At 39.4% G+C, this 24,481-nt stretch overlaps 1 protein-coding gene across 5 annotated transcripts in view; it reads left to right on the plus strand.

The window, feature by feature from the left end:
- The first annotated feature begins 42 nt into the window (after window positions 1-42).
- BTBD10 (BTB domain containing 10) overlaps window positions 43-24,481 on the plus strand; it is a 29,911-nt gene continuing 5,472 nt past the window's right edge. Inside the window, exons 1-5 of one of the 5 annotated variants that reach the window (XM_080404770.1) lie at window positions 43-137; window positions 7,415-7,573; window positions 20,434-20,627; window positions 21,283-21,568; window positions 23,846-23,948. In XM_080404770.1, the coding sequence (XP_080260896.1) occupies window positions 7,473-7,573; window positions 20,434-20,627; window positions 21,283-21,568; window positions 23,846-23,948 (684 nt within the window). In that variant the 5' untranslated portion in view covers window positions 43-137; window positions 7,415-7,472. Of the gene's footprint in view, window positions 138-6,674; window positions 6,862-7,414; window positions 7,574-9,879; window positions 14,609-20,433; window positions 20,628-21,282; window positions 21,569-23,845; window positions 23,949-24,481 lie in introns of those variants that run through there. The other 4 variants (XM_080404769.1, XM_080404768.1, XM_080404771.1 and 1 more) reach the window with 4 other exon arrangements.

A 24,481-nucleotide genomic window follows, 5' to 3' on the forward strand; every position in this document is an offset into this window, starting at 1 on the left:
TCGTGAGACCTGGGCGCTACCGCCTACTTCTCCTCTGCGCGCCGGACAGCTCTCGCGAGACCTGGCGGCGGCGGCGGCGGCTGCCGGGCCTGGGCGCAGCGGCCGGTGGCGGCGGGTGGCGGTGGCTCGGCCGGGCGGTGAGTGGCGGGCGGAGGCGGCGCGGCGGGGGCTGTGGGGGGGGGGCTGCGCGGCACAGCGCTGGGCGGGAGCTGTGTGCCGGCGCCGCCGGGCCGCTTCCCCCGCGCCCGGGGCCGTTGCTGCTGTGGCGGAGGGGGCGGGCGACGTGCCCCTCCGGCCCGGCGCTGGGCCCCCTCGGGGCTGGCGGGAGGCCCGCCCGTCCGTGGCTCTGCCGGCCCCGGCCCGTGAGGGAGCGGCGCGGTGCTGTAGCCGCCCGGAGGCGGCTCGGAGTGCCCCGGCCGGCCGCCCGAGCGTGGCACCTGCCCGCCGGCCTGCCCCGGCTTTCCCCGGCCCTGTGCTGGAGCCTCTGCGCTTTCAGGGCATGGCAGGGGCGCCTTTGGCCGGGGGCTGTGCCGCGGTACCGCTGGGACGTGCGGTGTCACGAGCAGGCTGAACACTGCTTAATTTACCAGTCTTAATCGTATAATGTTTGTTGGTAAAACCTGCAGTTGCTGCCTGGGCAGTACAGACGCACTGTTACTGCTGAGGGCTGCTTGGCAGCGATCGTCTGATTCCTGAGCATCCTTATTTTACATAATCCTTAAGGATCGATTTGCCTACTCAAGCTGTCTTCGTAATGAGTTCGATGTCTTTATAAAACTTTTTTCCACGTAACTGTCTTTTATTTGCAGAAAATACCAGTTGCTTGTATGACAGATCTGTCATAGCACAATTATTTGTTGCAGTTGCTTATCATTACCTTTTTTTTTTTTTCTTTAAATTCACTTTTGTTTCTAGCTATTGCTTCTGCATCTCTTTCCTTCTTATCTCTGATCCCATCGAATGTGTCACTTCAGAACTCCTCTCTTTCAGAATTTGGATCCAGCTCCATCATAAGACCTTTTCCAGGTTTGTGTCTGTGGGTTGTCTGGCTTCTTTGCCCAGAGAAGTGGTTGAACATTGTATCTTTTTGTTCTTTACTCATGGCTGCCTCTTACGAATTCGAGTACATGATTAATACCTGGCTCCTTGGTAGCCTTTTGACTGTCATCTCTGTTCTCCTTTTTGTTTGCCTTTTTCCTTCATGAATCATGTGTAATGATTCATTTAAAGAGTACTTATTTCTGTTGTTGCTTCAGCTTTGGTGATCCTTTTCCTGGAAGACCCTCTCTTTCTCTCTGCAATTGCTATTGAATTAGATGATCCAGAAACATGAATTATCAACTTCACATTAATCACAGTTCGTGACTTGATAGCTCACACTTACTTTCTTTTATCTGAACTGAAAAAAAAAAAAATTGTCACTGCATCATCTTGTGTAGGTTACCTTGAATCCCTATAGCTTGAAAACAAGTACAGTCAAAAGGAACTGGCTGATTTTTCTTTTATTTTTTTTTTTTTTTTTGAACCATTTCTCTGTAGTTAAGGCAGATTGTTCCATTGTATTTGTTTTGCAGGTCTGTCAGTGTGGATTTGTCTTTGACTAGGTCTCTTTCTTGCAAAGCATCAGAGATAATTTTTTTCTGTTAAGATGCACAAATCTTCTGCCAAAAGCCTTTGCATATTATCTCTTGATTTGTACTGTTTCTGTCTCAAAAACTCATATAGTCTACTACATGCTGCCTGTGATCATCATTGCCGTCTACTGATGTTGCTGTTTAAGACTGTTCTTACAGGTTTTTTCAGCACATGTTTGTATTTATGCTTTTGCCCAGTGTGTTAATGCCAGGGAAACTGGGGGTTGAGGAAGACAAGTTAAAGCAGCTGTCATATTGCACATTAAATTCGTTCTTGAATCCCAGTTTTCCTTTTAGGTGCAATTGCATTTGAAAATGGTGAACAGCTGATGTGTGGATGACACTGCTTATTAAATTAGTCACAAGTATAGTCACCACTGGTTTTTCTGTCACTTTGTTATAAACTGTATGCTTTCGTAGGTTGTATGCTTGAGGCTGGGGCTGTTTTGTCCTGTGTGCATATGCAAAAACCAAACCCTCATATGCTAATTTCTTTCAGCACAGCTTTCCTTTAGCACTGTTGCTTAAATCTTGGCCTGGTTGTTGTTTATCAATAAAAGTACGTATCTCTTTAAAACACATATGGAATCAAAAGCTAATTTAGAATTCATTTAAGATATGAAAAATCATCTGGGATTTTCTTGTTCATTTGAGATGTATTGTCACTGCTGGGTACCACCATGGGTGTAGACCTTCCTTGTTTCAAGAAATGTAACTGATAAATTGTTTCATGCTATTCATTTTGTTACTGATGCCGAGTGTTACCAAGCCCTCTGTCTTGTCTGCCTTCTGTTTTTGTATTGGTGGGCCACAGGTGATAGGGCTAGTAGTTGTGGCAAGAAGTTAGGGTTTGTGCCTTTTTCCTGCAGTGATAAGCACAATTTTGCTTTTGTGTGGGAGAAGTTGCTAAATCCACTGCGCTTTTTACAGGTTTACCTAGGTTGTGTTTACACAATGAATCTTAATACAGAGGAGGCATTGGGAATCATCTGCCTCTTGCTTTTTAGGCTTCCGATATCAGATAGGTGTTTTATAGTCGAGTTCCTTTTAAGAATTACAAAGTTAAAGCTGACAAGATAGTCACAGGCTGTCTGTTGCTCATGGTGCTGTAGAAATAGGAATATCATCAGCATCCCATGACTGCTCAATTATTATTTTTTTTCCTTCTTATTTATCAAGAGACACTTCAATCCTGACCTGCTATGTTAATCTTGAAACTATCGCGGAGGATGTCTCTTAGCTATGCTTTGATCAGTGTTGGTTTGATAACATTTTGATGATGATAATTTATAAAATCTACTTTATATGGCTGATGTCTGCACTAGTTTGCAAGAAACTCACTTGGCAGGTATGGATCTCCATTATATATGGTGTCTGCATTATAAGCATGTGTGCTTTGAACTGTATTTCTTAATTAGGATGTAATGTCACTGTGCTTGCATTCCCTGTAAATCTTACTTGTAAGTTAGTTTTTGTTATTGCTGCTCTTGTGCTTTGATGACTAGAAGCAGCAAACAGCAGACTGTCACCCCTTACAGGAAGTCTACATAATCTGAATCTTGGGAGTTTCAGTGTCACAACTGATGCCAGGTTTTGTCCTAGCTGGTTACATGTCTACTGGATCTTCCAGATCATCCTGGTTCACCCTTATGGTGTATTTCATTGATGGAGCAGGTTAGAGCAGATGAGCTTCTGAAACCTGTCCTACTTTAGGAAATGCTTCTGACCAAGGTGTAAAGCTGAGTAGCTGCCTGAAGTATTACATGTTAGTTATCTGAATGTTGTCCTCTATACTGACAGCTGGGGCAATCAGTTCTTTGTTCCATCTGATGAGCTGGCATCCGGAAGATGACATCCTGGGTCTCTGTCTCAAAACTTCAGGCCATTTTAATAGTGTTCTTCAGTAAGACCCCAAAGCTTTGCTGCCTTACAAGTTTTCTCAATAAATGTAGTGTGGCTGGCTGTCTTGAAATGTACTGATAATTAGTTGAGATTAGCTTTACTTCTTTCCTGAAAGACTTCCAAAGCACACTTTCCCCCCGCTCACTTGCAGTACCTTGAAGAGTGAAAGTCCTGCATCTCACAAAAATGTATGTCCACTTCTCTCCAGCGTCTGATATTGCCTAAATCTTGCTTAATCTGCTGTGCATCTTTGGTGCATTTTATTTTGTCATGGCACAAAACTGAATATGCTTTAAGTGTTATTAATATAATAATATATTCTACAGCTATCACAAGTTAGTGTATGATACATCCTTTCGTGAGCTCTTCAAGTAGTGGTGTAAACACATTAATTACTGTATTTTGCAATGCCTAGGGTGGCTCTACCGCATCAACTATTAGCTTCCACAAACCCACTGGGTGTCTGTCTTGACAATTCCTTTGTGTTCCAGTAGTCTACAACTTTGAGAAATGAGTGAGGATTCTGGCTTCAAGTTGATGTTAGCAAGTTGAAGTGTTCTAGCTGTCTGTGTTGACAGCTTTGGAAGTTAGTCTACTTCCTGATTTACCTATTTTACACAGTTATTCTGTGTAATAATTCTCCAGAGTATTAGCTTTCTGCAGATGGGTAAGAAATCATTCTTTAAGCCTAGAGAATTGCTTATTAGCTAATCAGAATGGCAATCAGTTTGGCCAGTATGATAGTGTTTTGTGATCTACAAAGGATATTTGGATTTGATTAATTTTTTTAAATTTTATTTCATGTACTCCCAGTGCCTTTTTGCCTTTACAAACATTTCAGATCAGTTCCTTGATTTCATGGGAGGCATTGAATAGTACTTGTGGCGATGTACTCTTGCTGTTTTTTTGTTTTGCATGCAAGACCAGAATGTTCAGCAAAAAATATTTTCTTTGTGGCCCACAATGTGAATTGAAAAAAACCAACCCAAAACTAACAAAAAAACCCCAAAACCAAACATTTGAACCACAGTTGAAACATACTTTTCTGTTGCAGGAAAAAGTGGATTTGTTGGTGTTCAAAAATTTATCAGGAGGACTAGTTAGTTAGTTTACAGAATTTATATGGCATTTGTTAATTGAAAAATTTCTATTTTCAATAGAGAAAAGCATAAAAAAAGTTTCCTTATTTATTGTCTTACAGGTTTGTTAAAACTTGAAATAAAAACTGATAAATGCGTTTGCTTATAATCCACACAAATGCTATCAACAATGGTCAAGAAAAAAACCCAGCTGTGCTACAGCAAATTGTTTCTGATAGAAGTGTTATTTGTTAAGATCCTGCTGAGTGAAGGATGGAGGGAAGACTGTTTCTTGTTTACAAGCTCATAGTGTGACATGCTTTAACTGTATTAGAAATTCCACAAAGATGTGGCTTTGGATGATTTCAGATTGTTTATCTTTTAACTGTGTTCTAGTTCCAAGTTGTGTGCCAGTCAGGTACTTGATCGGTGACGCTGCTGGGGTTCCTCATATGCTTTAAGTTGGGAAAAGGGAACGCTGTTGTTCGCGAGGAGCAGTCCCATTTGTTTCTGTTCTTCTGTGTCCTTTGGCTTAAGCGTGTAGCTGTATAGCAAAGCAGATTGAGGAACTGATCCTACTTAAAACCATCTTTTTCCTTGTGAACCTATATCCTCCTGTTGAATCTATTGCTTTTGTTAAATGAAAGATGGGGAGGAGGCAGAAAAAGTGAGAGAATTTAAGAAAGTGATTTGAAGTTTTCCTTTCAGCTGCAGTTCTCATGAAAACAGCTGCTTTTACATGTCTTTTCAGTGTGAAATTCAAATATTGACATCTTGCTTCAGTGAAATTAGTAAGAAGTAGCTGCTGGATGACAACTGGTTTCTGATAAGGCACCTGCTTTGGTCCATACCTGAGAGGATGAGGTGTTTATAAGTCTATTAGCTGGCTTTAAAGAGAAGAGAGAAAAATGAAAACTTGAAAAGAAACGGGTGGTGCTAAATGAGCCCATCACTGTGGTGCTTGTCGGAGCAGGGCCCTGTGCTCCTGTGGCAATTGGTAGCAGGGAGTGATTCCAGAATGGGAGTTGTGGTGTTCTGCTAGGATAATGCTGGTCTTCACTTCTTTTTCTAACCAACACTGTTAGTGTGAGTAGTAAGACTCACTGTATACCTTGCTCGAGTGACTCGATCTAGCGAACACAAATTGTTTCAATTCAGGATACAAGGTGCCTTTATTTTTGTATTGCTTGTGTATGAAAATGTTAACATCATGTTGCACCTAAGTTCTGAATGACAGCTGGTCAAGTAACTTGGGACTGGATTTATAAACCAGCCTTCCTTCCCCCTTCCTACTTAATAATACTTTTTCCATTCTGAAATAGGTTGTAGGTTTCTCCATGTTAAGGATCTAAACACACCTGATAAATGTGTGTAACTCCTATAACCTTCTGTGTTTGTGTAGTATTGTCACGCGTTGACTGTGTTTTGATAACCTGAATTTCCAGGTAATACACAATGAAATGCTTATCAGAGCTTTTTGCCTTTTTTTTTTTTTTTTTTTTAATGAGAAAGTTGAGTATTTTCTATAATTGTAAATAAAATGTTTTTTCCTTTCCAGACTCTATATGGACACCTGACCATATGAGTCTTCCAATCCAAGTGTTTTTAATTATAGAAGCTGTAATGGCGGGGGGGGGACGACCATAACCCTGTGGTGGAGATTGTATACTTGGTATAAAATCTGTTTTCTTTGTTAGAACTGAACATGAAGGAAAAAGTCATATACAACTGACATTTTTAAGAAGCTTGTTCTCTACTGTTCTCTTGCAATAAAAAATTGAGTTTGGATTTAGCTAAAAGAATCAAATTTGTCAGAAGGGCTCTTTTATTTTCCACGATTAGAGGGACATTTTATTTGAGAAGCTACCTTGTTTCAAAGAAGTCGCAATTCCTTTGGGACTCACTTTAAAAAAAAAAAAAAAGAATCAGTTTCATTGATTGCAATAGAAATGCAATAAAGGGGTGTGGGCTGGACATACAATGTTTCTGAAATATTTAGCTTAAAACTTCAGAGAAACATAGTAGGCTTATCTGTCTGTAATTTTAATTTTTTTTTACAGATGCTGTACAATCATCAGCTCTTCACTTGTGGCTACTTTTTCATTTTTGTAATCAGATCATTCGGAACTATATAACTCAAGTCTTGACACAAGTGTCACTTATAGGTATGACTTGAACACCAGTCATTGAAGATTGGCTGTCTTCATTGACAGTCACAAAGTTGTTTTATCTATGAGTGAATTCTGGTGAGTTGAGCATAATACTGGAGCCCAGTCAAGGAAGGGTAGGCTTATAATGTCTGGTTTTCTATTAAATTTTTGTGACTTTTCTGCAAGAGTCAGTGAAACTGGACTACATTGAGTGTTTCTAAGGATTGCTATTTGTTAATCTTATTCCTGTTTTCCTCTTGGGCAGCCATTCAAATTATAAAACTTGATCTCTCTTCTACAGTTGGGATCATTCTTTGCATTAACCACACATTTGAAAGAAAATTATGATGTGTTTGCCTTGTGTTTTATGACCAGTGACTTCTCTGGACACAGTGAAATTAATTGTGGCAAAATTGAAGTTGTCTGCCAACACTTACAGAACTGTATTTCTTATAACAAAATCTTCAGTGCAAGTATCAGCAAAACATATAGAATGTTATTGTCATGCAATTTAGAAGTTGTGCTTCTGTATATCTTTCTTTCTGCAATCTTTATTTAAAAAAACAAAGCCTAACAACACAGAATTCTGCATGTCTATAATTTTTTTTGTGTGTGGCATTTAAAGGTAAACACTACTCTCTTAATGTAGGTTGTGGGTGCTGCATGTATGCTTTTCAGAGCAGTAGTGTGAGGAAGCTGGCAGTGGAATGGCAGGACGGCCTCATCCTTATGATAGTAACTCCAGTGATCCAGAGAATTGGGATCGGAAATTGCATAATAGACCTCGTAAACTTTGTAAACATTCAAGGTAGGTGCTATGTACCATCTATTGCATCTCAAAAACCATAATAAAAGTCCATTCTAAAGGCTACTGTATCTGGTTGTGGCAAGTCCTGTCTTCTTCTTGAAAGAGACACTAAATCCTTTAAAATATATTTTCTAACCTAACTGATGTGTCAGCTTCCCTAATCCATGCTTAGATTTGTTTTGCTGTGGGTGGGATTTAGTCTTTTTAAAAAAACCTAAATGCTTTGCGTGTATATCAAGACACCAGTTGAGTGACTAAATATATGAGTTTTCTTGGGGTGCTTGCTGGGAGTTACTTCTCTTCATCATTTTTTAGTTGTTGGTACTCTGTGAAGTAGCATACTTAAAATATGTGCAACTTGTTCATGGCGATAACTGATAGTTTAGTTGCTTGCATGCAAGTGTCGCGCTCTAGTACTTTCTTTGTAAAGCTGTATGTCAGATCTTGCTGTTGCCTGCATCCCTCACTGTAAGAATGTTTTTAAAATGCTTCTTGATTTGAAGACATAATGAAGTTAATTAATGTCTTCCCAGCATATAGTGCTCAAAAATGAACTAAGCAAAGCAGTTAGTCACCTAACAAATGTATGTGAAAAAGCATGTTGCTGGAAATATATATAAGCATCCAGATAAATGTGTATCTTCCAAGTACATTGCCCTTTTAGAAGTACTAAATATAACTAAAACATCTCTGATAGCTAGCTAAAAATGTTCACAATTTAAGCTTTCACACTCCCAAGATGATAGGGAAAGAGCTAAGGAGCACATTCAGTAACAGCAACTTAATTCACATTTTTATTTCATAGGTTCAGATAAATTGGACTCAAGCATTGCCCAAAGTATTCTATGGACAATTAAGATTGTGGGTTATTTTTCTGTCATTAAATCTTGGATAATTGTGAGACATCCAAGAGGGCAGGAATAAAGAATGCACCAGTAATTAAAAGGCTCACAGGGAGACCCACGTAATTATAGGCCTGTCTGTGAAGCGAATAATGGAATGGTTAACGTGAAACCAAGGAGGGTGGCTGGTGCTACCGGTTAGTATAGGCTTATCGAATATAGCTTTGTACGGTTGATGTTTTTATTAAGATGACGGTGTCTGGCAAGTGGTTGAGCTGTGTTTCTTATTTAGGATCGAAATGTGGCGCAGTATCAGCAAATGAACAATATAGGTATAATAGGGCATTGTATGCAAGTTGAGGACTGTTCGCTGTCAGGTCTCGGAGTGTGATTGTAAACGGATGATTCATTGCTGAGTCCGGTTCATGGAGTTCATCTCTGATCCCGTGCTACCTCCCATGACTGGTGATCTGGAATAAAACCTAAAACTGATATTGATGCAGATGACCCATGATGGGGAGCGCTAAATAATGAAAAGAACTCATTAATAGCATGTGATCAGAGCGGTTTGATAAACTGGGTGAAAATAACTGTGCATTCTTCATATGACTAAATACTGAACTTAAACGTATAGGAAAAAAGAATGTAGGCCATTTTTGTAGGCTGTATCAACTCACAATCATCAGTGGTATTGGCACCGTAAAGAATACAGACTCAATGGGTAGTCAACTGAACTGAAGTCTGCAAGACCTGAGTCTGGTCAAAAGGACTAATGGAGCTGTTGGATGTATAGTGGAGTTATTGGAAGTCTGGTATCAGCAGTTCTGGGAAGATATTGATTAGAGGGGTTCTGAGACACAGAAGTTACTAGGTATTTTTTGAGACGGGGAAACTCAAAGGTTCAGTAATGACATCTGAATCAGATCCTCGCAGAAACGGCATTGTGATGATGAGCTGTAGTCAGTAGGTAAATTTGTAATAACATGTCGTAGCTGGAAGCTGAAGCTAGGGAAATCCAGTCCAGAGGAGCAGTGTACATGTCTTAATGTATGTGGTCTGTTGTGGATTATCTATTTTGGGAAAAAATTTTAAGTAAAAAGCTGTGCAGCTTTTGGAAAAGATTATTAGATGCAGATAGGAGTTAACTCAAGGAAGTCTATGGCCTATGCCTTTCAGAAGGGTTGCTGTTGATCATTTGGTACGGTCTGAATTCAAGGTTCACGCATCAGCTGCAATTATTTATAGGCATAGATTTTATGCCTTCTAAGTTGGACATATTTCTGACAAAACACAATTTGTGTTTCCATTAAGATGTTGAACAGCCAGTGTTTTATGGAAGCTTTTAGTATGTATGATAGGGATATAGTAATCAAGCTAACATCTGATATTTTTTTTCCCCACCAAATAATGTAAGCTTGTTTTGGAAATCTTTGAGAATCCAGCTAATATTTTGAGGTCATAATAGAGTAAGGAATAAATTAAGGAGAAATATTTTGTTACCTTGTTCCGTTGAGATACTTGATTACTTCAGAGAATTCAATTATTGGGAAATGGTGTACTTTATTCAAAAGCCTGAACAAAATAATTGGATTTTGGGTGGCTGAATATAGACATACTACTATCATTTCTGACTTCATTGACACTTTTTCTCCAGACAAATTAAAATCTGTGCAAAAAATGCTTTTTTTCCCCTCAGACTGCTTTTGGAGACATATGTTTTAATGATACAACTTGAACAGAACCGCTTTGTTAAAAGGTTTGAGTACTGCAGTCTTATTTGTCTTGCACTTCAAAAATATGCCTTGTACAAAATAAGAAAAAAACTGCCTGGGGTTTGAGAAGTGTAATGGTGAAGTAAGAACTTTAGAATAAATCTCAACAAGGGAGTAATGTTTAAGATGGATGCTTAGCTTGTCACTTTTTGGTGCTTTGGAGTGTTTAATCCTCTAGCCTTAACATTCTTAAAATAGCTTAGATTATTTTCTAGACTCATAGAAAATATAATCTAGGACTGTGAGCTGTCCCTCTGCATGTAAGGATTATGTGGCAGCAAGGATAGCCATGGGACTTGGCTCCCTTAACTGTGCCGCCTGTGTGAGGCAAAGGACGTGTGGCAAAACTGTCTAAGGGGGTGTATGTATTAAACAGTTACACAGATTAACATGATATCTTTTTCTTTCTGGTCTGGCAAGTTTCCAATTTTTTAAGCCTCTGGCGACTTGCACTGTTTTCTTCTCTTCCTTTTTCTTACTTGTTCTGAGATGGGCAATGTAACAGAAAACTCTGGAGACATTCAGAAAATAAGGATCAAAAATATGATGGAAGTGATCCTTGGTATAAACTTAAAGAGCCTGACGGGATGAAATTATATGGTATTAAAGCTGACTAATTAATGATAAAGTCTTGTTGGTCCAAGCCATTACAAAAAATCTTTGAGATTCTTTTTATTTAAGTACCTGAACAAGATGGAACAAAACTTTCAGAAACCATATGTTGACTAAATGGTAGCTTAGGTTCAAGTCAATGGTCTCTGAATTCATATTTTCATTATTAGATATTGCTGATCTGTATTTTCTATTTTATTTTTAACTGATTACTAGCTTCCCACATGTAACTTCTCTGTAATGCTCTCATACTTGTTGGAAAACCTTAATTCTGTTGTGCTAAGTGCTTTCGCTGGAGTTGTGAAAAATCTGTGGCTTAAATTTGCCTCTTTCTTAACAATTGTCCAGGATTTAACTTTCTAAATTTGCTTCTGGTTTAGGCCCATTTGATAATTCCTTGTTTGTTCATTCTGTTGATAGTGTTAAAACTCTTGCCTGCCCTACTGCATTAATGAACAAAATGTGGCTGTGGTGTGATTCTGTTGTCTTCATTCTTGAACCTCTCGAGTCTTTCAAAAGCTTCAACTTCTTTGAAAAATTTTCCAGAGATGACAAGTTATGGTGCAGATGCTGAATGCTGAGATTTTTTTTCCCTAATATTATTTTTGCATGCTGGGAGGATGCATTCATGAGTTGTGAATGGAACTGCCACTTGCCTCAGCATTTTGTAAGTACACGAAGCATCCCCAGAAGAGTCCTTTTCTCATCTCTGGATTGATATCAGAATGTATAATCTGTTTTCTACTGCAGGATGGGCTTTATTTTTCTTCATGAAATTTGGATTTCTGCAGTTGAACATTTTAGAGCATGGGCCAGGCCTACGCCATGTATGACATGAAAATAATTTAGGCCTGCTTTTGCCATGGGTGCAAATGAATGAATGAATGAATGTGCATCATTTGCTTTAACTGCAAACATGCTCGCTTTTAATTGCAAACTGGTATTGGCAGATCAAGATCTCCTCTTCATCTAGCTTTTGTTGGCACCAGGATATAAAACCCTCAGAAGAAACTGAGATGGGCTGGGAAGAGATGATCTTGGAATCTAGAAAAATGGGCTGCACTCAGTAATGGCTTTCAAAAATATCAGTCTACCCATCTTCTGTAAGGCATCTAAGGTATAGTGAGTGATCTTAACCAGTTGTTTTTGTTGGGTTTTTGGGAGCTTGTGAACACTGCTGAGAAAGAAAGTTTAGTGACTTTCTGTGCAAAAGCACACACTAAATCCTCTTGAAATTCTCCAGCACACAAATGACCTTTTCCAAATATCGTCATATGTTTTTTTGTGATGGACTTTGGCATCATGTAAAACTTGATGAGACCCTGATTTTTTTTTTATTAAAACACAAAGCACATCCAAGGTGAAGCAGTTAAGCTCAGAACTCGAGTTTTTACGGACAGCTCTTCTGCATTGTTGTCTGCTCCATTCTGCTCTGAGAGTAGAAACTATAACGTCTAGATAGAGGTTCAGTAAGTGTTTACACTCAGTCTTTTTGAATTTGGACGTCTAAAGCTAGTTTTTAGTAGATAGAGGTACTTTACAGTTCCAAGAAGGCGAACATGCTTCTGAGTTTCTTTAAACCTTGATTTTTACCTAACATCCCATTTTGAAAATGGAGTAGGAATTGGCGCATAAATAAAGGCAGCCCATATTCCTCTATGGAGGGTCGTGTATTTGGGTAGCTTGACAGAAGTCATACAGTGTGAATGTATACCTACCTAAAGGTAACTTACTTGCTGTATGAAAAATCCCATTAGTAACTGCACACTCACGGGAATTTTTTGTTGTTTTCTTCCTGAAATGGAACGGAGTTACTAAGAAATGTATTACAGTTGACAGACCCACTGAAGACCAAAATTATCTGAATATTTAAGAATTTTGGAGCAGGGAAGTGTTCATGGAGTTGTTGTGTTGAGATAAGGGACGATCTTATAGCGCTCCCCACATTAAGCAGAGAGAATTCTTTCTGAGAACTTCCTTAGTGGGTTGAAACCCAAGTTAAGTGTGACTGCTGGGCTGTGCATCTACAAGGTTTTCATGGATGTGTGTCCTGGACTGAGGGGTAGTTTTGTGGGAATCGGGAGCTAATCTGTCCATGGCATGTTCTTTCTACCTGAAATTAGGAGTAAAGGCGAACAAAACATACTAATTCTGCTGTGGATAAAAGACCTTGTGTAGGGAACCAGTGCTGAAAAAAACTGGGTGCACTTGTACTTTTTCTTGCTGTGGAGCTGTTAGAGGCAAAAAAAAATGCCTGAAAGAAGGTTTTTCCAGCGTGTATTCTGTATAGCTTGTTACAACCACGTCGTCCATCGCTTTTTTCGAAGGGAAGAAGAAAGGCTTGCAAGACTGGGGGTTATTCTGCCCTGGGGCATGGGAAGGGTGGTTGTGTGAACCCTTACAAGACCCTAAACCCAGAAGAAAATTCATGGGCTCAGGTAACTGAAACTGTGTGAGCAGAAATTTTCCTTCCGTGTCTAGAGCTGACTCTTAGTCAAGAATGCTAGTGCTTTCCTGCCTTCCTAATCACAAGTCTCTTGTTTTTGTTACGTCCTCTTTATAACAGCAGTCTTTTGCTCAACAATCCCCCTTGTTCCTTCAGCTTTCATCATATTTTATTTTCTACTCTACTGCTTATGACATCTAGATTTTTATTTATTGTAAGACTTGCTTTTAAACTATTCCTCCAGTGCATAGCAGCTCCTTAAAACAGCCTACAGACATTCTGAAAAGAATAATTAAAAAAAAAAAAAAAAAACAACAAAGAAAAAGCTGTAGCATAATTCTTATCTTCCCCCAAAGAAAAAACCCTTAGAAAATTTTATCCTGACATGTATATTAGTCTGCTTCCTTGGTTTTTGTGCTTGGTGGGCTCGACTTGTCAAGCATTTGGTTGACTTATTGATGTGAAGATGCGCTGCAGCAGGACTTGGTGAACCGATTTCTGATTGGTGAACATACTGATTCCTGTAACTATATATCTAATATTTAGATTGTCACAAAGCTTAGATTTTCCTGGCTTAGACTTAACTACAAACATCCCTTTCCCAACAAGAAATGGAGGCTGTGCTGCCTTGTTCTCAAAAGGGTGTTGCTGTACCTGCTTATGAACTCAGCGAAAGGTGAATTCCCTTTAAATATCAATCCAGGCAGACTTTACAGGAACAAATTAACTGTCCCCTGAAACTTGCATGGATTTGTCGATCTTAAGTGATCGTGAACACAGATGAGAGCTGTGACGAGAGAAAGTTAGCAATAACCTTTTTCAGATGTGGGGTTTGTGTGCTGAAACCCGACAAGCTGGCAGGACTAGAAATAGCTTCGCAGATGGTACTTGGCAGGGTACGGAGCAGCTCGCCGCTGGCACGCTCGCCTCCCTGCCTGTCAGTCGCGGTGCCCAATGGCTGCGTAGGGATGGGAAAACGGCAAGTATGGATTCAGCTCACAGGAGGCTGCGAGGTCAGACGTCAGGATTGCACTACGCATGGCTGAGTCGGTGACTGTGAGAAATGGAATTGAATTAATATCTAGAGGGGTTTGCGTCTTTGAACACTTAATGGACTGTATAGCTGTGATCTCCTGTGCTTGAGGTGAAGATGATGGAGGAAAAAGTAAGGCTCACTGCTGGTGCGGTGAACTACTGAAGAATGATGGAAATAGCAAATATGCTGAACTTAACAAGTAATGCCAAAGGATGCTGATCTGGCTTGCAAAGCTGCCTTCTTGGAAGGAACAGAATTCCTTTGTCCTCTGATCTCAAAATTATTTCCATGCTTTTGTGTTTCCTCCCTGATAGATGCAAAAGGAAGGTGCGTATCTGTTAACAGGAATAATCTGTGGGCATTATTCATTCAGGAGAAGAATGAGGAAAAGGAAAAGTGCTGTCCTTTGTGTGCACTGGTCAATTGAAATGTCTGCTGACAAAGAACAGACTTCAGGGGGAGGAAGAGGGGCATAAGCACTGTCATTGTGTAAGTTCTAGCAATACGAGCAGGACAGATTTCTTCTAAAGCCTTATAGCACTGTATCCATAACAGCGTATGAATAAAGCTGTATATCCCTGTTCTACAAGTGCTGCTTCTGTGAATTGTCCTAGGAAGGGATGGGATCTAAGTTTATATTAACTTTTATTAAAATGTAAGCTTTAGACAATAAGGGAGAAAAAAAGGGGGAAATCTTGGTTAATATTACACTGCTGTGTCCCTTTCATTTAAATAAGGTTTTAGGGTGGTTTGGGGGGTAACAAGTTTATTGGTTTAACACCATAATTCTGTGTAGACAAGAGGCAGTTTTATAGAATAAGTATGTTTGTTGGCAGCATTTAGTAGGATGCACATGAAGTTTGGGTGTTGGAATGCATGCTGATTGTTTTGGCAGTAGAATTAACTCAGTTTAATGACTTCTTTTAATCATTAGTAATGTATTCAGAGCAATATGTTGTTATGTATAAAGACAAGCTGAAGATCTCCTTCCACAGATGACTCCAAAGCATCATTAAATTGAAGAGCATTTACATTTTTTAAAAACAGCTCTTCCCTTACTGCAAAAATAGGAAGCATATCAGTATGACAAGTGTGCTGGTTTTGACGGTACCGTTTTTCCTTCTTTATATCATATTAAATAGGTTTGCTTAAATAAAGTCTTGAACTTACTTTGTTTTCTTTGTGAGGTGGCTGCTTTTAAAGAAAATGCCTTTTCCCTTTACTAAGGCAGAGCTTCCTTGATCCTTGACTGAGGGGGAAAATAAATTCTGTCACCAGCTTAAAGTTCTTGAATGGGTGCAGTGCTACTGTCCCAGCGTTCCTTTGGAGCCAGGGAAAACTGTATTGAATTTTTGAAGATTGTCTAAATAGATACGTATTCATAGAGCTGGTTTTGTGGTGTTGCGTTTTTGTGGTTTGGTTGGTTTTTTTTGTTTGGTTTTTTGTTTGTTTTTTTTTTTTAACCTGTAGGGAAGTAATTGGTAAAGCAAGATTCTCTTACCTTTCTTTTTTGGTATTAGATGGGCTGCATGTGTGGGGCTTTTTCCAGTTCTAGTGAATGAGGAAATGAGGCTGTGCATTTAAAATATTGGGGGTTCTTTTCTCTCTTGCAGTTTTAAATTAAATGCAGTATGTTATTAAGTGTACAGGAGAACATTTTGCTTATAGGCTGGTGTTGTGCTTTAGTCATTGCCTGTGGCTTCTACAGCACAGTGTGCAGCTGGTGGTCATCAGCTGGGAAATTAATTGAAAGTTGACACTGCAAATACTTCTTTTCAGAGGGAGATAGAGATCTGAAACTATAATGACTTTCTTGGCGACTTGATATAATGCACCGTGCAGAACACCACTGACTGGTGTAGGCTGAAATTACAGATTAATATAGTATGGTAGCCAGGTGCTGCATGAGACTAATGGCTTCCTAGCACTTTTAATTACCTGCAGTTCACTGCTGTGTGAGAAGTAGTGCTGTTTTATCTGGTCTGTATAATGCTTCTGTGAACCACAATACTTCTGAATAGTTTGCCTGTTCTTGCAAATGGGGCAGCTCTGCTTTTGTCAGTCACTTTTCTGTTGGTGTAGGTAGATAGCTGTGTCGACACAACTGTGGAACTCCATAGTGAACGTTGTTTGTCTTGCCCCCATCGCTGGGGACAGGTTTGTGATTTAAAGGTCTACACATTGCTGGCATAGAGCGAAGGGGTTTTGTTTCCCTGCAGCAACAGCCTGCTGTCCCCAGTGGCTTTGTTAGAGGAGAAAAAACAATATTAACAAGTCCTTCAGTGAAAAAAAATTGAAATTATTTGGTACTCTTGACGTATTAATTCTTTTGAACACTTGCAGCTTCTTCTAAAAGCCTCTGTACAGGAATTCGAAGGCACAGGTCTTCTTTCATATGTACTAGCCACAGATGTAGCTCCTTTTTCAGACTGGTGGAGTAGCTCAGTGAGACAGTTTTCCTAGTCAAATATTGCAGGGTAAAGCCGGTGACCATCTCTTCTGACGTGCTATATTCTACCTCTTTATTTTCTCTTTCTTCAGATTTAAACTCACTTTAGTTGTCTTGTTTATTGCAGAGCAAAGTTGTATTTCAGTGGTAGCTCTTACCTGAGTACACATACTGTCAAGCAAATGGAACTTCAGATTTTTTTTTGGTATATATCCAATAGATTAAGTTTTATATTTTTTTTGCATATTGTGACTCAACTGTGATGAGATTTAAGATTGACATTTTAGACAGCTGTTAGTAAGATGAGTGAAGTTTCATGATTCAGATGGTGATGTCTCAAGCCAAACTGTTTGAATTCTCTGAAATCTTGCAATTTTAGCTTCCATCTTGCATCTTCTGGCTCATAGATAATGTGCCAGTCTCACAGCATTAATCTGTACGTTAAAGGGAGGAAAATACCGCACAGAAGCAAGCAAATGAATGGTGTGGCCAGCTACAATTGGAACAGCTCTTTGAAATTATTTCCTAATCTATCTCTTTCAGAAACGATTTAACATTTAAGGATCCTGTCCTCCTCCAGCTGGCGGCCTCCGCCTCTTTTGAAGTGTGGTGTGCTGAATTGGTGGCTGGTGTCTGTGCTCTGAAGGGATGGACGGAGCTGGCAGCGGGAGGCACGTTACTCAGTGCACGCTGCCCCTCTCTTCCCAGGCTTGCTGGCTATACGTACCGAGGCAGAGGTAGCCCAGTTCCAGTACTCGGAAGGTATAGCTGAAACAGTCGTGCCTGGTGTGTTTAGTCCTTCATTCAGACGTGACTAAGGAGGAAGTATGATGCTCGCTGAGTCAATGTTATTTCCTGTAGCACCTGTTTTTCTCAACTCCTGTAAAGAGATTATTAACTAGGGTTCGCCCTACTTCAGTGTGAACTCTGAATCACTGGTTAGAGGGTAATGTGGCTTTCGATGGTTTTCTGGATTAAGAATCACATTTTAATTGCCTTCTCTGTTAAAGGGTAATTCATATTTGCTCTGCCGAAATGCGTGATAAGCCTGCATATCCTTACAGTGGTTCAGTTTCATTTTCTAGTGTGTTTCCCTTATTTAAAGCAACTAGAGTGCTTTAGCTATTGAGAAATAGTGAGTCATACATTTTGATACCATAAAACGTGGCACCTGCAAAACTCTGGTTTCTCACAGCATGGTTAGAAATATTGTCAGGGCTGGGATCAAAGCACTGCTTTAACAAAGGCCTAATCACATGGGGCTTTATTAGGATTTGCTGAGATATTTTGTCACAGGACTGCTATGTATGTGTTTGAGTACTCCACATGCACAGAGCCCCCCACCCCGCCTCCCTCTTCCTGGGATAGCTGGTTGTGCCATGATGTGCAAATATAAATGCACAGATGAGATACAGAGGTTTGGTGGTTGTTTTCTTGTTTTGTTTTTTTTAAAAAAAAGTTTGACCATTTCTTGGGAAGTTAAGCTGTAGTAGTAATGAATATCATCATGTATAAACAGGGGTCAGACTTGAGTTTCAAGTTAGGTTTTAATTTTAGGCTTCAGTCAGCATTTCTGGTAACTTGTGGATACATTTTGTAGCTATTAAACTGGTTATGTATTGTATGCATGCATGCATATATATATAGTATTGTATGCATGCATGCATCTATCTATCTATCTATCTATCTATATATGGAAGAGAAGGTGCAAAGGTTTTCCGAAATTGTTGATGCTCTTGAAAGGGAGGTTTGTAGATCTCACTGTGGCAAACTTAGGTACATTTCACTTCCGTAATTCCAGAATTTACCGTTCTCTAATAGAGAAGTAAAACAAGTAAGGAGACATGGCAGCCATGCTGAAACGCTATATATCTTAATACATTTTGCATTGCACTGCTTTGGAAGTCCTGAGGAAAATTCTATTTCCTTTCATTAAAATAGGTTGGATCATCTTTATTCTTGGACTGAGTGTTTCCAGCCATAAGCAGGGCTTGCAGTTCTTTTAGCTTATTCAATAGACCTCTGGCTGACTTCACATCCTAAAGATGCATGTCTTACTGCAGCATATTTTAAGCTTGGCAGGAAACAGTATTGCAGTAGAATCTCGCTGCACCAAACTTCTGCTTTATTGGATACAGGATCCTTCCCTCACTCGGGTGGGGTGGGGAGAAGCTTGTGTTCCTTAGTTGAGAGGCAAATTTCTTATTCTGTGCGTTGTGCTAATACTCACTCTGTGCCAATGTAAACTCCATAAGCTCTATCATAGCCTTTTTGTTCCGATGTAAGCTTCTCTTACCGGTCACTGAAAGCTGAAATACGTCATGCTGGATATTCACTTTTTCAAATAGTCTTGATTTTTTTTTTTTTTTGGTCATTACTTCTAAGCAACTCAAAAAGAGGATGTTCTGCTCAACTTACTTGTACAGTTCTTGCTTTTAAAATTCATTGTGCTTTTTGTAGCCAGGTGGTTATTTTTATCTCTTTGTGTTCTTGAATCCTACAGTATTCCTAGCAGTCGTATTTAAGGTCTCTTGGTAAAAGTTGTGGGATCTGCAGGCTTTAAGTGGGGCATTGATGCTCCTGTGGGAAATTATGACCCTTCTTTGTCAGACCTTGTAGTTGTGCAGACTTCTGTCTCTGTTATCCAGTACCTGAGGCTTTTGGAAAGTTCTTCATTTAAACCCATAAGTAAGGAGTGTTGTCAGGCCCACGCTTGAAAGGCAAATAGCAAAGGAACTGATTTAGGAATTCCAGTGGGGTGCGAGGACACAGGTATGTCCTTGCTGTCCTGATATAGAAACTTCTTATTTAAAGAGTACAGCTAAAAGGCATAAGTATTTTTTAGTAAAATCCAGCAGTAGCTGTTGCAAGTTGATATTTAATTTTTTAGGTAGTTTCTGAGAGTACTGGAACTTGAAACTGACTGGTTTTGTTGCAATTAAATGATTGATTGTGAAATGTAATCAGTATCTTAAATTAAGGAATATAACAACTTAATCACAGTCTAAAAAAAATCTTAAACTGTTACATCAAGATTTGTTACTTTAGATGTCCTAGTTGTTACTGACAGTGCTTTAATATATATGGACTATATTAAAGACAAGATACATATTTGCTGTCTGGGTTGTGGTGGCTTACTATTGTTCCTCCTAAGAGGAAAGAATGTGCAGAAATAAACTCTTGGCTAGTATGCCGTGGCTTGGTGTATCAACTAGTTTAAGGCTGACCACCTTTCTAAAGGGCAAGCTGCAAAACAAAGTAAAAGTCAGTATTAAAAGCCTGTGTTCCAAGAGGGGTTTTCCAAAACAGGTTCCACAGGAGAAAAAAAATGACCCCTAACTTTTAATTTCATGGTTTGACTAGAATGTTTAATTTAACAGTAAGACCCAAAATAGAATTCTCAGTTGGGTTTGACTTACCTGTCTGGAAGGGATTTCTATGAATACAGGTTCACAGGCAGGCTCAGCTGCTCATGCAGTGTCTCTGTAGATCACACAGCAACAAACAGGTAATTCTTGCTGTCTACTTAATGTTCCAGATCATTACTTGTGTTTGTAAACGTAAATGTGGGTACAACAATCAAAGTGGAGGGGGATAATACTAATCTTCAAAGCAGGTACATGGAGTGTGAATGCCTTTAAAATTTGAGTGCGTGTTTCTGAAACTTTGAAATGCTGTATGTTTCTCTTATTTCTGTTTTCAGCACCTCATCTCGTATTGCTAAAGGAATAGACTACACAAAAATGAGCCTCCATGGCGCAAGTGGTGGACATGAGAGATCAAGGGACAGACGCAGATCAAGTGACAGATCTCGTGACTCATCCCATGAGAGAGCAGAATCTCAGCTCACTCCATGCATCAGGAATGTCACTTCACCAACAAGACAGTATCATTCTGGTGTGTGCAGATCTGTAGCATTTCAAGGATTAAAATTCTTCATTACTGTTTTGTTAAAAGAATATAATAAAAAGCATTAGTTGTTGATGATACAACATATGGATTCTTTACGTGTGCCCTGGGCTGCAGGTACCCCTTTTTTTGATAGGTCGTAACTTTTTTCTTCAGTCTGCAGTGTGTATTCCTACTTAGCTCTTACTTAGTTCAAATCACAAGAATGGTCTAATTCATCTAAGATGGTAATTAACTAAACACTTCCCCTTTACTTGGTAGGGTTTAGGTATTTAGAAATACAGGGAACACTTCTCTCTTAAGTGACAACTTGGTTTGTTTCTTTGAACTACAGCACTGAACACCAACTGTGATGCATTGCTTCTGTTATGTTGAGTTGCTTTTTCAGTACTAGAAAGCTGAATTTCTCTTGTAACGGCTTTGGGGAGGTGAGGTGGCTTTGGCAGTGATAGAGACCTAAGGATCTCATATATGGACAGTCATTTCTGAAGGTTCCTTTAATTAGTATAGATTTAATTGAAAGAGTTTGTGCTTAACAATTTGCAATGTTTTGTGCCTGGAAAGACATAAACTGCATAGAGTTCATGTAAATCTATAACTTAAATTTCCTGTTTCTTCTCCTTCTACCTCATCCTCACTTAAGATCGTGAGAAGGATCATAGTTCATCTCGACCAAGCAGTCCTCGTCCTCAGAAGACTTCCCCTAACGGTTCTGTTGTTAGCATGGGCAACAGCAGCAGGAACAGTAGCCAGTCAAGTTCAGATGGGAGCTGCAAGGCTGGTGGCGAAATGGTATTTGTATATGAAAATGGAAAAGAGGGAGCTCGGAATGTAAGAACTTCTGAACGAGTAACACTCATAGTGGATAACACCCGATTCGTTGTAGATCCTTCTATCTTTACGGCACAACCTAATACAATGTTGGGCAGGTTGGTATCTTTTTTTGTTGTTGTTGTTGTTGCCTTAATAACTAGCTGTAGAAGAGAGCCATAAATGCTTTGTAGATATTAAAATTGTTTAAATAGCTCTTGAACTCATATTGTTACAGCTGATCTGCTAACGTTTAATATTATCAGTTTGCAAAGGTGTTTAAGTAAAAAATGATGTAAGTTCTTCTCTATATCTGGCAGAGATGCCAGCAGATTTCCTAGAGGCGAAAGAGTTTGTAAGTAAATTAACATTTCATGATGTACTCATTTCCTTTTATCTTGCTGGGCATTGCTTCTGTGTTCAGTCTGATGCATTCCATCTCTTGATTTTTAAAGCTATCGCTTCATGAAATTAGTGAGTATAGATAGCTTTTCAAAACAGTAAGGAGGAAAACCTTGAAGGAATTTATTTTGCTTGATGTACCTACCCTGACAACACTGAAGCTCAACACTTATCTTCTGAAATGCTTTTTGGACAGGGGCATGTCAAATAGTATAATGGATCAGATCCTCTCAGCAGAGACCTACATGCAAAATGGTCAATGCATGTACTATTCTCTGCAGAAACTGTAATGAGCAACGCAATTAACGTGCTTACTTGGTGGGAAAAGATTCTGTGCTTTACTCAATTACTGGCTGGTTTTGCTTTGTCCACATGTAGAGAGCACTGTTTACAAAGTTGCAGCAAGGAAGAGATGAAGGGTTATGTCCATGTCACTTTGGATTTGGCTTTTTTCGTTAAAATGTGGCTGTTTCTCAGCCCATAAGGTATAATCTTATTTAAGATATATAGGTATATGTAAAAAGCTATTTGCCAAAGTACAGCTAATAAACGTGATCAAACAATTTCTGCTTTAAGTCACCACTGTGTGGGATAAAGAGTACCTCAGTTCCCTGTTTTGTGAAAAGTCAGGGAAGAGTTACAGAGAAAGCAAAAAATGTTTCTTTATATAAACTGTAAAGGTAAATAATTAACAGAATTAAATCAATGATGTAAGACACTTGTGTATGTCTAATACGTGCATACATATATACATGTAAATATCCAGACCAATAAACTGGGAGTGTATCAGCATGAAGTTACGGGGTGAGAGTTCCCTTTTCCATGCCCAGCCCCGAAGCGGTGCTGCCTAACGCGCCACACTTCTGTGTGCGCGTGTGTGCTGCTGAGTTATTCTCCCTTTGGGATTGATTCAAGGAACAAGCTTATTTTATCTTCTGGTAATTCAAAAGTAGGTTAATAAAGATACGGAAATACTGCTCTAAAACACAAGTTATTTATAAACCTGCTTTCCCCCAAAGTCAGTTCACAGGACACTTCACTGTAGTGTCCTAGCTTGAATGTCCCAGCCTAATAGGAACAGCTTTGCTAGGGTTCTGGGAGGCAAAAATAACTGTAATAAGAATGTATTATTTGCCTTAAGCCTATAGCTCTTTCCTAAATGTTCGTTCTTGTCTTGAAGAGTGGTCAGAAAACACATGTCAAATCATTAAGTGAAAAAAGTTACTCCTTTCCCCATTATAAATGCCCAGGGTACGCCAGCTCTGTTTCCCTGGGTTGTACATACGAAAGCAGAGCTTTGCCATCGGGGTATGTTTGTAAGTAAAATGAAGAGCAGATTGGTAATAATTTTTGGAAGGTTAGGGTGTAATTCTGTATCAGAGGTGTGTTTTAAAAAGTCAGATACTGTTTGGGACTTGCAGTTTTCTCCTTGGTCTAACTTTCCTTGCATCTGTGAGGGAAGAAATGTACATGCTACCCTTAAGTATGGGTATCTTCTATCAGAATGTTAAAGTTTGAATTAACTAAATCCTTTAAGTGAAATTGAGGCAAGTTGCACGTACTTGAACACAAGTTCAGTTTCCTTAACTACCTTAAATGTCTTTAAATAATGAGAATTCTGCAATAAAACCTGTTCTGCCACATTACCCTACAAGTATCCCACAAGCAGACTTGTTTTAGGATTCCCCCACTTTTGGCACTGGCAGGAAATGGCCTGGTCTAACTTCTGTTTAGATCAAAGGATATTGGCAAGTTAAGATGGAAAAATAAAACTAGACTTTCCCAAGTTACACAGGCCTGCTTTCTATTTTCTAGTAGTCTTGCTAAACATAAATCAAACTGAACGAGACGGAATAGGCTGGGTAGTTTTTTTGTTGTTTTTTCCCTACCGTTTCAGCACAATTTTTGACATCTTAGTTTTCAGATTTACCAAAAAAAAAAAAAAAGTAGTCACAGTAAGGGATTCTAACCAAATTACTTCTGTTCTTGAGCAGGATGTTTGGATCAGGCAGAGAACATAACTTTACACGCCCTAATGACAAAGGAGAGTATGAAGTTGCTGAAGGAATTGGTTCCACTGTGTTTCGTGCTATTTTGGTGAGTTTTCAGGGGCAAGTACTGTTAGAACAAGCACTGTGAGTATTAAGAGGCGAAACGTCTTGATTTAGCCTTACCTGCATATCTGGACTGCGTGGATGGAATAAATACCGTTCTTCTATATTGTTCTCTAGAGGGGCAAAAAATGCTTGATATGAAAACACGCCTAGGTTTTCTAGACATGTACATGTGACAGCAAGAGAGAGAGGAAGCACGCATGAAATGAACTGAGCAGCTACTGCCTGCTAGAAATTTTTTGACCACCTTCTATGCATCTAGTTCACCCTAGTTCAGATATATTCAACCCCTCTTGTGCTTATTAGATGAAACAGAGTACTGAAGTTAACTTAATGCAGCTAACAGGAGAAAAGAAACTTCAGTCTGAGAAGAAAATGGCCCCTTACATGTTTCAGAGCTACACAAAGCAGAGCTGCCATACTGCTTGGTCAGCAGAATCGGAATAGCAAAAGCTGAGTGAAGTATAGATGAAATACAGTATACACACACCGCAATAATCAGTATTAATAACTGGC

This window comes from Falco punctatus (genome assembly GCF_963210335.1).
Source record: "Falco punctatus genome assembly, chromosome: 10".
In the NCBI taxonomy this organism is placed as follows: domain Eukaryota; kingdom Metazoa; phylum Chordata; class Aves; order Falconiformes; family Falconidae; genus Falco; species Falco punctatus.